The 13,536-nt window shown below is 41.3% G+C and overlaps 1 protein-coding gene across 1 annotated transcript in view; it reads left to right on the top strand.

The window, feature by feature from the left end:
* TENM1 (teneurin transmembrane protein 1) overlaps positions 1 to 13,536 on the top strand; it is a gene marked incomplete at its 5' end in the record, with an annotated part of 270,481 nt that overhangs the window by 98,703 nt on the left and 158,242 nt on the right. The window contains one exon of the mRNA XM_081336372.1: positions 6,043 to 6,280. Coding sequence (XP_081192498.1) covers positions 6,043 to 6,280 — 238 coding nt within the window. The remainder of the gene's footprint in view (positions 1 to 6,042; positions 6,281 to 13,536) is intronic.

Here is a 13,536-nt window from a genome sequence, read left to right as displayed (position 1 = left end):
CAGCGCAATAAATTAAAACTAGCAGAACAAACTCGCTTCCTGAAATGCTTTGAGCAGTAAAAGGTAAAGGTAAAGGTTCCCCCGCACCTGCGTGCTAGTCGTTTCCGACTCTAGGGGCCAGTGCTCATCTCCGTTTCAAAGCCGAAGAGCCAGCGCTTGTCCGAGGACGTCTCCGTGGTCATGTGGCCGGCATGACTAGACGCCAAAGGCGCACGGAACGCTGTTACCTTCCCACCGGAGTGGTCCCTATTTTTCTACTTGCATTTTTACGTGCTTTCGAACCGCTAGGTTGGCAGAAGCTGGGACGAGTAACAGGTGCTCACTCTGTTACGCGGCACTCGGGATTCGACCTGCCCAACTGCCGACTTTCTGATCGACAAGCTCAGCGTCCTAACCCACTGAGCCACCGCGTCCCTCCAGACTTTGAGCAGTAGCTACCTGGAAAAAGAAATAATAGCATAATAGTTCTGGAAGAAAAGGTCTCCCCAACCCAAAAAATTACCTTAAACGGAGAGGCCCAACTTATATTTCTTCACCTGAGGACATTCCCTCTTAAGAATTGAAGAAACTGTCAGAAATAAGGAAGTGGTTAAGAGGCACAAATGATTGCAAACACGGCTTCTGAAAAGCCGCAGATATCTTTGAAAAAGAGCCTCGGTTGGTGAGGGAGGGGTTTCCTTGCCTCATTAATCTTTTTTTTTTAATCCCTCATATTGGTCTGGTACTTTCTCCCCAATCCTCCTCCCAGTTTTATCCCTTTCTCTTCCTTTTTTCCTTCTTTTTTCTTCCCTTCCTGGTGCAGTTCCTCTTCTACTCAGTACCCTCTTCCTACTGTTGTTGTTGTTGTTGTTGTTTATTTTTATGCATACTGCTCTTAGCAATCTTGATAACGTGCATTAAATATAAGCCCGCATACCATGAAATATATGGAAATGAGGGCTGAAAATATGGAAGACCCTGTAGAAGAAGGGAAGAGGGGGAAGGGGAGGAGAGAAGGAGGAGGAGGACTAAGGAGAAGGAGGGAGGAGGAGAAGGAGAAAGAGAAGAAGGAGGATGGGAGGGAAATGAGAAGGAGAAGGAAGGAGGAGGAGAAGGAGGAAAAAGGAGGGAGGAGAAGGGAATTTCTACTCTTAGTAAACCAGATCAATTCATATTTTTTGACTGTGGCTGAATCCAAAACCCAGTTCATATTTGCAATTCGATGAAGTCGATTAGGATCCACTTGAGCTATCCAACTGATTTGATTGGAAGAGTTATTAGAAAGCATATGCGGGCCTATTGAAAAGTCCACTGGAACTTCTAATCCATTCCAAAGCCCCCACTTTGCAATGAAACCAGTTGGCAGTTGAGGGATTCAATCTGGAGAAGTAATTAGATTGAAATCACTTTCCTATCGAAGCTTTGTGCATGCCTAATAGATTGCAAAAAACAAAAAAAGGAGCTCTTTAAAAGGAATAAATGAGCGTGTCTTGTGGAGCCCTGCGTGTTAAATACAAAATGTCTAAGGTTCATCACTTTTTAATGCATTACTTTAAATGTGCAATTTCAGCAGCAAACAATATGGTACTAGAGTGCTGTCAAAAAAATGATGGAACAGTTTGATTATTTTCACGATTTGGGGGTGGAGAAGATACAGTAATTCGTAATTTCTTCAAATGTGCTATGGAAATGCTTCCATTTTAGCTTTAGCCAAGCTTACAAATAGGTTTCCAGTTAACCAATAGCAAGGCAAGTGCAAAAGACTTATTTGTTGACAAAAGGACTCTTTTTCAGAGTGTGTGTGTGTGTGTGTGTATATGTAGATCTTTGGTCATTCAGGTTTTTTCCCACGTAGAATTGGAGGTATGTGTATATATCTATATCTATATCTATATCATCTCTCTCTCTCTCTCTCTCTCTCTCTCTCTCTCTCTCTCTCTCTCTCTCTCTCTCTCTCTCTATCAATGGAGGCGGGTGAGTTGTGTTAGAGAGCCACGGTGTCCTGTTTATGCTGTTGGATATAATTGGTATGATCCAGACTGAAATACAGGTGAACCTCAACTTACGACCATAATTGAGCCCAAAATTTCTGTTGCTAAGTGAGAAAGTTAAGTGAATTTTGCCACATTTTACAAGCTTTATTGCCACTGAAGGAGAATATTTGTAGCTCAGGGTTGAAACGAGGGTTCCTTGATGCTCTCTGAGCTTGGTGGTTTTCTGGCAGACGTTTCATTACCCAACTGGGTAACATCATCAGTGTTAGCGTAATGAAACATCTGCAAGAAAACAAGCCATCTCAGAGAGCACCAAGGACTCCTCTTTATTGCCACAGCTGTTAAACGAATCACTGCCATTGACAGATTAGTGATACAGTTAAGCGAATCTGGCTTCCCCATTGGCTTTGCTTGTCAGAAGGTTGCCAAAGGGGATCACATGATCCCTGGGACACTGCAACCGTCATAAACACGAGTCAGTTGCCAAGCGTCTGAATCTTGATCACGGGACAATGGGGAAGCTACAACAGTCACAAGCGTGAAAAACGGTCATAAGTCATTTTTTTCAGCACCATTGTAACTTTGAACAGTCACTAAACGCAATGTTGTAAGTTGAGGAAGGCCTGCGTTTGATGATTTTTTACTGCAATGCAGTGTGAAATATTTTATGTTACTGCCATGGTACTACTCTAAACAAATAGGGTTAGCCAATAAAGTTGATAAATACAATAACAAGATAAGTAGTTAAATCTTTAATTTGGAGGGGGGTGGGGGCTGTAAGGGAGGCTTCAATTGTTGCAAAATCCTGCACTGCAGTTAGAAGAATTTCACCCAGGACCTCAAATGCTTTGAACTAATTTCTGAACCGTGTTCTTTTTCATCAAATGCAATGAGCGGTAGGAGACTGCAGATGTTCCCGAGAAAACCACGGGGACTAGGCACCCATGTGGGCAGAGTCTCGCATTCCTCTGAGGCAGCCTTGTCATGACCTAGTTCTTCAGCTTTTTATCGGTCAAAATGTATGTTGAGAAGACTCAATAAAGTGAGGGAAATTGGGCACTTGTGCCTAGTGATGGCCAAATCTTTCTGCCTCTTATCTTTAGTTTTCATGTTTGTGTCCTAAAAAGGAGGTTTTAATTTTTCTTTTCCGATAACTGTGGAAAGAATCATGCTAATGCTGCCAGTTAATCTAATCTACCAGGCTCCGATTATACTGCTTATTATTATGCATTAATATTAACAGCTTCTCAAAGAACATCTTCCAAATTAATTTAGCATGAAAAAGATTTCCATCTCTGATAACCACTTCCTCTTTTCCCCATTCTCTTGGTCGCTGATTCTCTCATTTTCTCTCTCTCTCTCTCTCTCTCTCTCTCTCTCTCTCTCTCTCTCTCCCTTCTCTTTCCTTTCATTTTCAGAGGGAGAAAGAGACTGCACATCAGTAAAACAGTTCATTCATTCAACAATGGATTCATTCCTGAAAAAGTTTCTTAAGAGGAAGAGAGTTTGCTAGAACTAAACAGTTTCTCCTCTTCTATCTTAATTTTAAAGATGTCGATGTTTGCAATATGAATGTTTCTTTCACAGTTTGATTTCCTCCTAAATTAAATTCAGTGTTGGTGGTGAAGGAAGTGTTGGGTTGACTGAGTAGTAGTATACTCTCAGGGTTGTGACAGATCTGCTGAGGCACAGTGGCTCAAGGTCTTAATGACGCTGGACTCTCAGCTCCAGAGGTTCAAGTCCTAGCACTGCATGGCAGGGTGAGATCCTGTCACTTGCCTCAGCTTCTGTCCACCTAACAGTTTGAAAGTGTGTTCTATGCAAGTAGATAGGTACCACTTCAGTGAGGAGATGAGCTGGTGTTCTGTGTGGGCAGTCAGATACCTGTCAGCTCTGAACCTTCCTGGGTTTGGCACCTATTTGCAAGACAACTCCAGGAAGGGAGGGGGCCTTGATGATGCAAGAAGAGCCCCTCACCTTTCTCTCTGGTGTGAAGCCAGTTCACACTCCTGTGGTATACCTTGGGAAGCGCGCAAGCAAAGAACACCATATGGTGATAATAATGATGATGATGAAGAAGAAGAAGAAGAAGAAGAAGATGATGATAATAATAATAATAATAATAATAATAATAATAATAATAATAATAATAATAATAATAATAGTTCTGACTTTATTCCAAAGGATAAACAATACCAGAAAACCTTCTACAAACTTCATCATTCACTTGATTGTTATGTTGATTCCTGTGGTATGCTGTAAATTCAGATCCAAGCAAGATGCATTGTTCCCAGCAGATCTTTTTGGTCCTTTTTAATGGAACTCCTAAGTATCTATGGTTATCTCCATGAGTCATGGCTCAATAGAAACCAGATGTGTCCAACCTTGCCTTGCAGGCCTCATGCAGCCCTGGAAAACTAGTAATGCGGGCTCAGAAGATCGTAAACATTTAACACCACGTGGTTCAAATACTTTAACTATATCACATATTTTATCTCATTGCCACCCAGGCAAGCCAAGAGCCTAGACACCCAAATGCTACTATGTTACTCCGTGTTCAGGGGACTCTAGACAGACCTTCATTAATTTGATGCTGAAGAAATTTCTGGGTAGGGAGCAGGATTTTGATTAAGGGTTACTTCTTTCAAAGTGGGACTCAAAAATCTCTTCCAAGTCACCCAGTTTTGTGTTGCCGTTATACAAAACATGCCGCACCCATCATTCAGTTTAGAACTTCTTACAAGACCATTTGTATTCTGTTTTGTTTTATGGTATCTGTTCTTAATCATTTTTAGATCTTAATATACTTACTATTTTTCTGTTGTTGAAAAAGTAAAGAACTGTGCAAGAGTTGTACTACTACAAGGTAGTCCTTGCTTAACGAATGATCGCTTAATGATCATTTAAAGCAGCGGTTTTCAAACTTGGCAACTTTAAGACTTGTGGACTTCAGGGCTGGCTGAGGAATTCTGAAAGTTGAAGTCCACAAGTCTTAAAGTTGCCAAGTTTGGAGACCCCTGATTTAAAGTTAGGGGTCCCCAGGGCTAATTCGGACACAATTTCAAAGTTCCCAGCCACCACACGCACAGTCATGTGATTGGATTTTGGGCACTTGAAAACTAGCTCACAGTTATAACTGTTTATAAAATCCCAGGGGTCCTTTTGCCAGTTTCTGGAAGTTACTTCAAGATTCTAGCAAAAACACACCTGTTGTGGGAAACGTAACGTTAGCTTAACTACCACCACAGAAAAGTTCATAAAATCAGACGTGGTCATCCACTTAACAATCTCCATGACTTACCACCATAATTCCAGGCTAAATTATGATTGTAAATTAAGGACTAGTTATCCTATGCTAGATATTTTCTTGTGTCTTCCCTTAGTGCTGTAATACGCTGATTTAATTTGAAGAATGGTCTTTCGTAGGCATGCATTTTGTGAGCATTTCAACAACTCTTTGAGAGCCAGTTTGGTCTGGTGGTTAAGGCACCAGGCTAGAAACCGGGAGACTGTGAGTTCTAGTCCTGCTTTAGCCATGTAAGCCAGCTGGGTGACCTTGGGCCAATTCCTCTCTCTCAGCCCAAACCCTCCTCACAGGACTGTTGTTGTGGGGAAAATAGGAGAAAGGTATGTTGGATATATTTGTCCCCTTATATTATTTGTAAAAAAATAATAAAGTCAGGATGCAAAAAAAAATGTGGCACCTTTGATACATTGACTTAAATTTCTAGGCAATGTTATAATCCTGTGGGACCAAGGCACTCTATTTTTGTTGCTTAAAATAACAGACTTGGAAGGGATCTTGGAGGTCATCTAGTCCAACCCCCTGCTCGATCAGGAAACCCTATACCATTCCAGACAAATGGCTGTCCAATCTCTTCTTAGAAACCTCCAGTGGTGGAGCAGCCACAACTTCTGGAGGCAAGGAGTTCCACTGGTTAATTGTTCTAACCGTCAGGAAAAAAAAATTCCTCAGTTCTAGGTTGCTTCTCTCCTTGATTGGTTTCCATGCGTTGCTGGGAAATAATAATTTGGCCTCTTGTTTTGTTTGCTTTCTCTTCGATTTTAGAAATGCCAGGGAGCCCACGCAACCAGTTTACCTTCAGACCCCTGCCGCCTCCGCCGCCGCCCCCCCACGCGTGCACCTGCAGCCGAAAGCCTCCTTCGGCAGCCAACTCCCTCCAGGCCAGATCGCTCACCACCCGCAGCCAGCCGAATCCAGCCGCCCCGTCGCCCCCGAACACCCAGGACTCTGTGCATCTTCATAACAGTTGGGTTCTGAACAGTAACATACCGCTGGAGACCAGGTAAAGCATTTCAAAGTCGATCCTTGAACAAGTCTGTAAGCTAAAAATGGGCAGAAATGAAAGAAAGCAGCATGACAAAATAGAATAATAGAATAGCAAAGTCGGAAGGGACCTTGGAGGTCATCTAGTCCAACCCCCAGCTCAGGCAGGAAGCGCTCTACCATGTCAGACAAATGCCTGTCCAGTCTCTTCTTAAAAACTTCCAGTGTTAGAGCATTCACAGCTTCTGGAGTCAGGTTGTTCCACGGATTAGTTGTTTTAACTGTCAGGAAATGTCTATTTAGTTCTAGTTAAATCTCTCCTTGAATCATTGCTTCTTGTCCTGCCTTCAGGTGCTTTGGAGAATAGTTTGACCCCCCTCTTCTCTGGGGCAGCCCCTCAAATATTGGAAGACTGCTATCATGTCACCCCTGGTCCTTCTCTTCACTAGACTAGCCACACCCAGTTTTTGTAACCATTCTTCCTATGTTTTAGCCTCCAGGCGCCTAATCATCTTTGCTGCTCTTCTCTGCACTCTTTCCAGAGTCTCGACCTCTCTTTTATTGTATGGTGACCAAAACCAGATGCATTTATGTTCTTTTGCAGCATCCTGCTGTCACATTACTGCACTTTATGACATTTTTTTGCCCAAAATTGGCATTTACTTCTGGGTTTTTTTTGGCAAACCTGTTCCAGCAGTAAACCATTGCTTTGCTTATTCACTTGACGACTCTAGTGATTCACTTAACGGCCACTGCGAACATGGTCAAAAAATCGGGCTTAGTCGTGTGTCCAACTCATTTTACTAGGGTCACAAATTGCAACCATGATGGGCAGGATCTGTTATGGTCATAAATCTTGGACTATTTATAATTGCAACCTTGTATTCCAGGCAGGAATATTTTATATGCCCCCTATTTTCTTAGCTTTTCTGGGCAGCTTTCAGAAATGTAATGAAGGTGTTCATACAAACGTGGAATATAAAGCATTACAATCTGAAAAAGGAATGGCTTCATGTTACAAGATTGTGAAACACCTAGGTCAGGGGTCTTCAAACTTGGCCCTTTTATGACATGTGGACTTCAACTCCCAGAATTCCTCAGCCAGGCACGCTGACTGAGGAATTCTGGGAGTTGAAGTCCACAAGTCATAAAAGGGCCAAGTTTGAAGACCCCTGATCTAGGTGATTATGTTTTTAATCACTTTCTGAACTTCAAATGCTTCAAATCCATGGATGATTGGTTTCATGACCTGAGTTACATACAGAAAGCAGAATTAATTATTGATCTCAAACTCATCTTAAGTTGTGGGATCAAGGAAAGATGCTTCATTGATGGTTTAGGAGTCCTTAGTAGACCACAGGAAAGTAGACATTTTTTAAATAACCTAGCTAAAAGAAAGAGGTGAAGTATTTGTATATTCTGTGTCTCTAATACAGCAATATGCGGTCCACTCTTAATTGTGTCAGTTCTTTTTTCTTCAGAAACCTTGATAAAAAAGCATGTTTAAATCTGGGTCAAATAGCGTCCTTCTCTTTTCTTATTCTGTGCACCATAAAGAGTACTGTAAGCTTCTAATTTCCTTTTAAGCAGTTTACCAATCCCAAGACATGGTGTTTTGTTCAACCAGTGTTGGCAGAGATCAATCAGATATCCTGAATCTGCATTTACTTAAAAGCCACTACAATAAACATTTGTGGAATGGTTTTATACCTTCAAAATGAGTTGAAAGCTAATTGCAACTTGTACATTAGGGAAACGGTGCAGCTGTAAAAGTAACATATGGATAAGCTTCTCTGAAGTGTTCAGCAATCCTGCTTTCAGAAGAGTTATCCCAACGTTGCTTAAAATAGCAAAAAAATCTGTCTCTTGGGTTTTGGAAAAGTAGATGTAGTAACAGATAATGGACAATATTTTTGAACATAAAACATACAACAGAACATAGAAAAATAGAGTTGGAAGGGACCTTGGAGGTCTTCTAGTCCAATCCCCTGTTCAGGCTGGAGACCCTGTACTATTTCAAGCAAATGGTTGTCCAGTCTCTCTTTGGAAGCCTTCAGTGATGGAGCACCCACAATCTCTGAAGACAATCTATTCCGTTGGTTAATGGCTCTCATCCCTAGGAAATTTCTCCTCAGTTCTAGGTTGGTTCTCTCCTTTGTTAGTTTCCATCCATTGTTGTTGTTTTTTTTGTCCTGCCTTTTGGTGTTTTGGAAAATAGTTTGATCTCCTCATCTTTGTAGAATTGTGGTGGTGCGATGGTTAGAATGAAGCATTGCAGGCTAATTCTGATGACTACCAGTAGTTCGATTCTCACTGGTTCAAGGTTGACTCAAACAGGGATGCAACTCAATATTTATTTATTTATTTATTTTAATTCCATTTATATCCCGCCCTTCTCCAAAGACTCAGGGCGGCTTACAAGCTTAGCAGTAGCCTTCATTCTATGTATATGCCTGCTTATTAGGGCTTTCACACACACTCCAAGCGGCAATATTACAAAGTCAGCTTAATTGCCCCCAACAATCTGGGTCTTCATTTTACCTACCTCGGAAGGATGGAAGGCTGAGTCAACCTTGAGCCTGGTGGGATGCGAACCTGCACTAATTGCAGGCAGCTGGTGTTACTTAAGGAGGCATTAGCCCACTGCTCCACCAAGGCTCAATATGCACAGGAATATTAAAATAATGTCCTACAAAGAGATTGGACAGCCATTTGTCTGGCATATGGGGTCTTCTGCTTGAGCAGGGGGTTGGACTAGTAGACTTCCAAGGTCCCTTCCAATTCTATTATTCTTATGCTGACATAAAGAGAATTGTAGGAATTAGTTGTTAAGCAGAGTGATGGCATTGGGGGAAAAAAACTGTCCTTATGTCTAGTCGTTCTGGTGTGCAATGCCCTGTGGCGTCGTCTTGAGGGAAGAAGTTGACATAGTTTATGTCCAGGATGTGACGGGTCTGTAGATATTTTCACAGCCCTCTTTCTTGCTCGTGCAGTATACAGGTCCTCAATGGAAGGTAGACTGGTAGCAATTGTTTTTTCTGCAGTTCTAACTACCCGTTGAAGTCTGTGTCTGTCTTGTTTGGTTGCAGTTCTAAACCAACAAAGATAAAAATATGCACACAGCTGATATGAGTAAAAGTTATTTCTAACCCTTCTCAGCCAATAGCTTATTGGTCCTTTATCTTCTGAGATAAATATTCTTCATTACAGTCATTAATCAACCAATATTTAGTATGGCAATAAAACATTTGCAACCCCAAACCATTAATTTGGAGAATTCAACAATCCAACACGTATTTTCTAACTTTCCTGAAATATGTACTTATTCTCTGTCATTGTCTTATTTTTGCCAGCATCATGATCATAACTCCGATTTTTTTGTACTTTGAGTGACTTTGTAGAAATATTAAACAATGGATGTTTTAATAGGTGGATGCTTACAATGCATCAGTAAACTGAGTGAAATGTTGATGTTACATCTTTTCATTTACAAAAGCATGCAAATAACAAAACAGAGGTTCCATAATGTCTGAATGCAAAGAGTTGTGGTTTATTGCAACTATCATAGCAGGGAACAACCCAGCGTACAGAGCTCAGGACAATTGCTGGGCAGTTACCATCTTACCAATAAAGGAAAATATTTGTAGCTCAGGATTGAAATGAGGGGCCCTTGGGGTTCTCTGAGTTGGATTGTTTTCTTGCAGATGTTTCATTATCTACTTTAGGTAATGAAACATCTGCAAAAAAGCAACCAAGCTCAGAGACCACCAGGGACCCCCCTCAGTTACCATCTTACCCCATCTTCTGTTCTTTCCTTAAGCAAAGCAGTTGTTTTACTTAACCGAATAATAAGGCTGGCCTTAAATTTAAGGAAAAACAGATGGTTGCCTTCTTCCATGCAAACTCAGCTTCACATCAGGCCTCTGAAATTTAATTTAATTTAATTTATTGAATTTATATGAAATGAATCAGACCAAGAGATACTGGTGGTTACCCAATGTATTTGTGTTTGGCAAAGATGAGATTGACTTCTTAAATCTAATCTAGTGTTATGGAGCAAAAATGGCACTATCCATTACTTGATCATCTTGGTCACCTTAGATGACCTATAATCTCTTTCCAGAAGCTGCCTGTATAATTTCTGCTTAAGCAGAATGCTTAGAGTGGGTTTTTTTTTGTTTCTTTGTTTGTTTTTCTGTTTGAGCATAAGGAAAGTCTTTCTCTTTTTTCTTTTCTTCTAAAAATGATTTAATGAGACTCAACCATGACAATTGATCGGAAGACAGATGCTTTCCCCCCCCCCCCACACTTTTGCATAGCGGCATGAATAGGAAGAGAAGGAGGGACGGGGTGGGCAGGATTCTTACACCATCAGACACATGGGGTGGCAGCTGTTTTACTGTTTAAAATCTTTGTTGTGTAATATGCTGAAATCTATCTAATAGCTATAAGCTGGCTATTTATTTATTTATTTATCTTTTGTCTGTTTGGATGATTTGTAATCTCAAAGAAGATTTAAAGGCATTTATTTCTGTCCCCCTCTAATACAGAGAAGAGATAATTCATAATGTACATGTTGTGTGCTCCTAGGGAACCAAATCTGATTCTTAAACTGATTGGTTACCATTAGCGTTCGATATATTAAAATATTAAATATTTATTTAAAAAAAATCAGGTCAGGGCTGTTTTTCTTCCAACTGGTTTCATTTGTTTTTATAATCTCTTTAATATGTTCCTATTCCACCCTACAGTTCTGATGATATTCATGGCTCGTGATACCCATCGTTATTATTAAGTGTTTTCACATGGTTTTATCGGAACGTATTACTTTTAAAAAAAAAAAAAAAGATCACGTGTCTAAATAATTCCTGGACTAAATGGGTTATATTCTAAAATAGATTCAAGGAAGTAACAGAAAAAGAGGGAACTGACACTAGGATAGGAAACAGGAAAAAAATATTACATCCACTATATATTAATAATCTTTGTCAGAGTAGGAAAATATTGTATCTAGAACACAGGTAGGCAACCTCGGCTCTTTTATGACTCATGGACTTCGACTCCCAGAATTCCTGAGTCAGCTGACTCAGGAATTCTGGGAGTTGAAGTCCATGAGTCATAAAAGAGCCGAGGTTGCCTACCCCTGATCTAGAACAAACTGGATGATGCTTGATCTCTTCCAGCTTTATAATTCTGTGGTTTTACCTTGACCAGCAGAATGGATTGGCAGGTGCATATTGCTGTCTTTTCAAACCTCTGGAAGGCGGCACCCACAACCACTTCTCTTGCTCTAGACAGTGTTTTTCCACTTTGTCAACCTTACGATGGGTGGACTTCAACTCCAGGAACTCATCAGGCAGAATGTTTTAAGATATGTGAGAGTCAGCTTCGTTAAGGCAGGGCTTTTCAACCATTGGTACAGGTACCACCTGTGGTACATTGGCACCTGGCAGGTGGTATGCGACCATCCTAGAAAAGTGGTAGCGGGCGAGGGGAATGAGCTGAACCGGTGGCAGCACCGCACAAGCCTGAGCGAGAGACAGCTGGAGCTGCTGGGCTGTCAGGGCTCAGCGGAAGCGCCAGGATCAGCACCAGGCACCAGCTGGAGCTCAGCACTGATCCTGGAGCTTCTGCTGAGCCCAGAAGAAGCGCCGATCAGCTGGAATGTTGCAGCATCTCCAGGGTCTTGTGATTTCCATTCAGATGCTTGGCAACTGATTCATATTTACGATGGTCACAGTGTCCCAGGGTCATGTGAAGTGACTAAAACCTGCTGCAACCACCCAGCAGACCAATAAAATAAAAACCAAACAACCCCCACCTCACCCCCGGGCAGACAGGCAGGTGTCTTGCTCGGCTGTGGCTTGGGGGGCACTTTTTTCAGTGCCATTGTAACTGCAAACAGTCACTAAGCAAATTGTTGTAAGTCGAGGACTACCTGTACTTCATCACTTTTTCCCTTTTTTTTTTGGTCATTAGGTTTTTGACACCTTGCTAGGCGTCTGGTGGTACTCAGATGTTGCCATATCCTAAAAGTGGTACAATGGGTGAAAAGGTTGAAAAGCCCTGCATTAAGGCACCAGGCTAGAAAGCAGGAGACTGTGAGTTCAAGTCTCACCTTAGCCATAAAAACCAGCTGGGCCAGTCACACACTCTCAGCCCTAACCCTCACCCTCACAGGGTTGTTGTTTTGGGGAAAAGAAAAGAAGGAAGGGATGTTACGTCTGTTTGCTGCCTTGAGTTATTTGTAAAAATAATAAAGGCGGGATACAAATTAAATAATTGTGTGGACTTCAGCTCCCTGATTATTCCAGAATTCTGAATTTTGGGGGCTGAAGTCCACACATTTTAAAGTTGCCAAGTAGGACAAACACTGCTCTAGAACTGTGTTCCCAGAGAAAACCCCAAACTGACTATTTGTAGAAGTAAATATTTGAATGTTGCCTTTCCATTTATTGTATAAACGCCTGGAAATGATTCCTTGGTTTAGCGTTAGTGACGAAGCAAGATCCTTCATTGCTTCAGAGATAACTGGCTAGCTTAGGAGAAGGGGCTGAAAATGCATCTCACCTAACTTTCTCTTCCAATTCTTTGCTGCCCATCATTTAACATTAGTAGCCTGCAGTAATTGTTTCTCTTTGCTTAATCACAACACTGGCTTCATTTCTGGGAAAGCTGAGCATTAAAAAGGAATTTGGAAGGTGGAAGTGGGATCTTCTTATATAGGCATAAGAAACAGGAAACTGAAAACCTTGGTTCGTTTCAGGATGCTGGGAAGCTTTATCTAACGGAAGATAGTTTTGGAGATAAGGGATAAAGCCTTTTACAAAGCTTTGAAAGAGACAGGAAACCAATGCAAGGATTTAAAGAGGGCCACCAGGTGGCCAGGATAACAAGAGAAGTACATTGTAGCATCGGGGATAATCCTTAATAGCAAAGGTTGTTTTTTTTTTAAAAAAAAAAGATGCAAGGGAAATGCAAAAGAAAATGTTAGCAGAGCAGGTTTAAAAACTGTAACATCATAGCGCATAAATACAGCAGGCAGGCAGCATTAATGAACAAATAAATGGAGAGCTTTTCTGTCCTTTGAACATTTGGGATAATAAAACGTGTTTAAACCGATGCCTAAAGGGTGATAGAAGATAGCCCATCTCTCTCTCCAGGTAGGAACATATAAACAAAGCCCAGCGACAGAAAAAGCTCTAATTCAACCTTTATCCACCCTAACTTTGAAGAAAATGGACATCCTGGAGCAAAGTTATGCCTAACCTTTTC

This window comes from Vipera berus, assembly GCF_964194415.1.
Source record: "Vipera berus genome assembly, chromosome: 11".
NCBI lineage: Eukaryota > Metazoa > Chordata > Lepidosauria > Squamata > Viperidae > Vipera > Vipera berus.
This window is presented reverse-complemented; position numbering and strand designations above follow the sequence as displayed.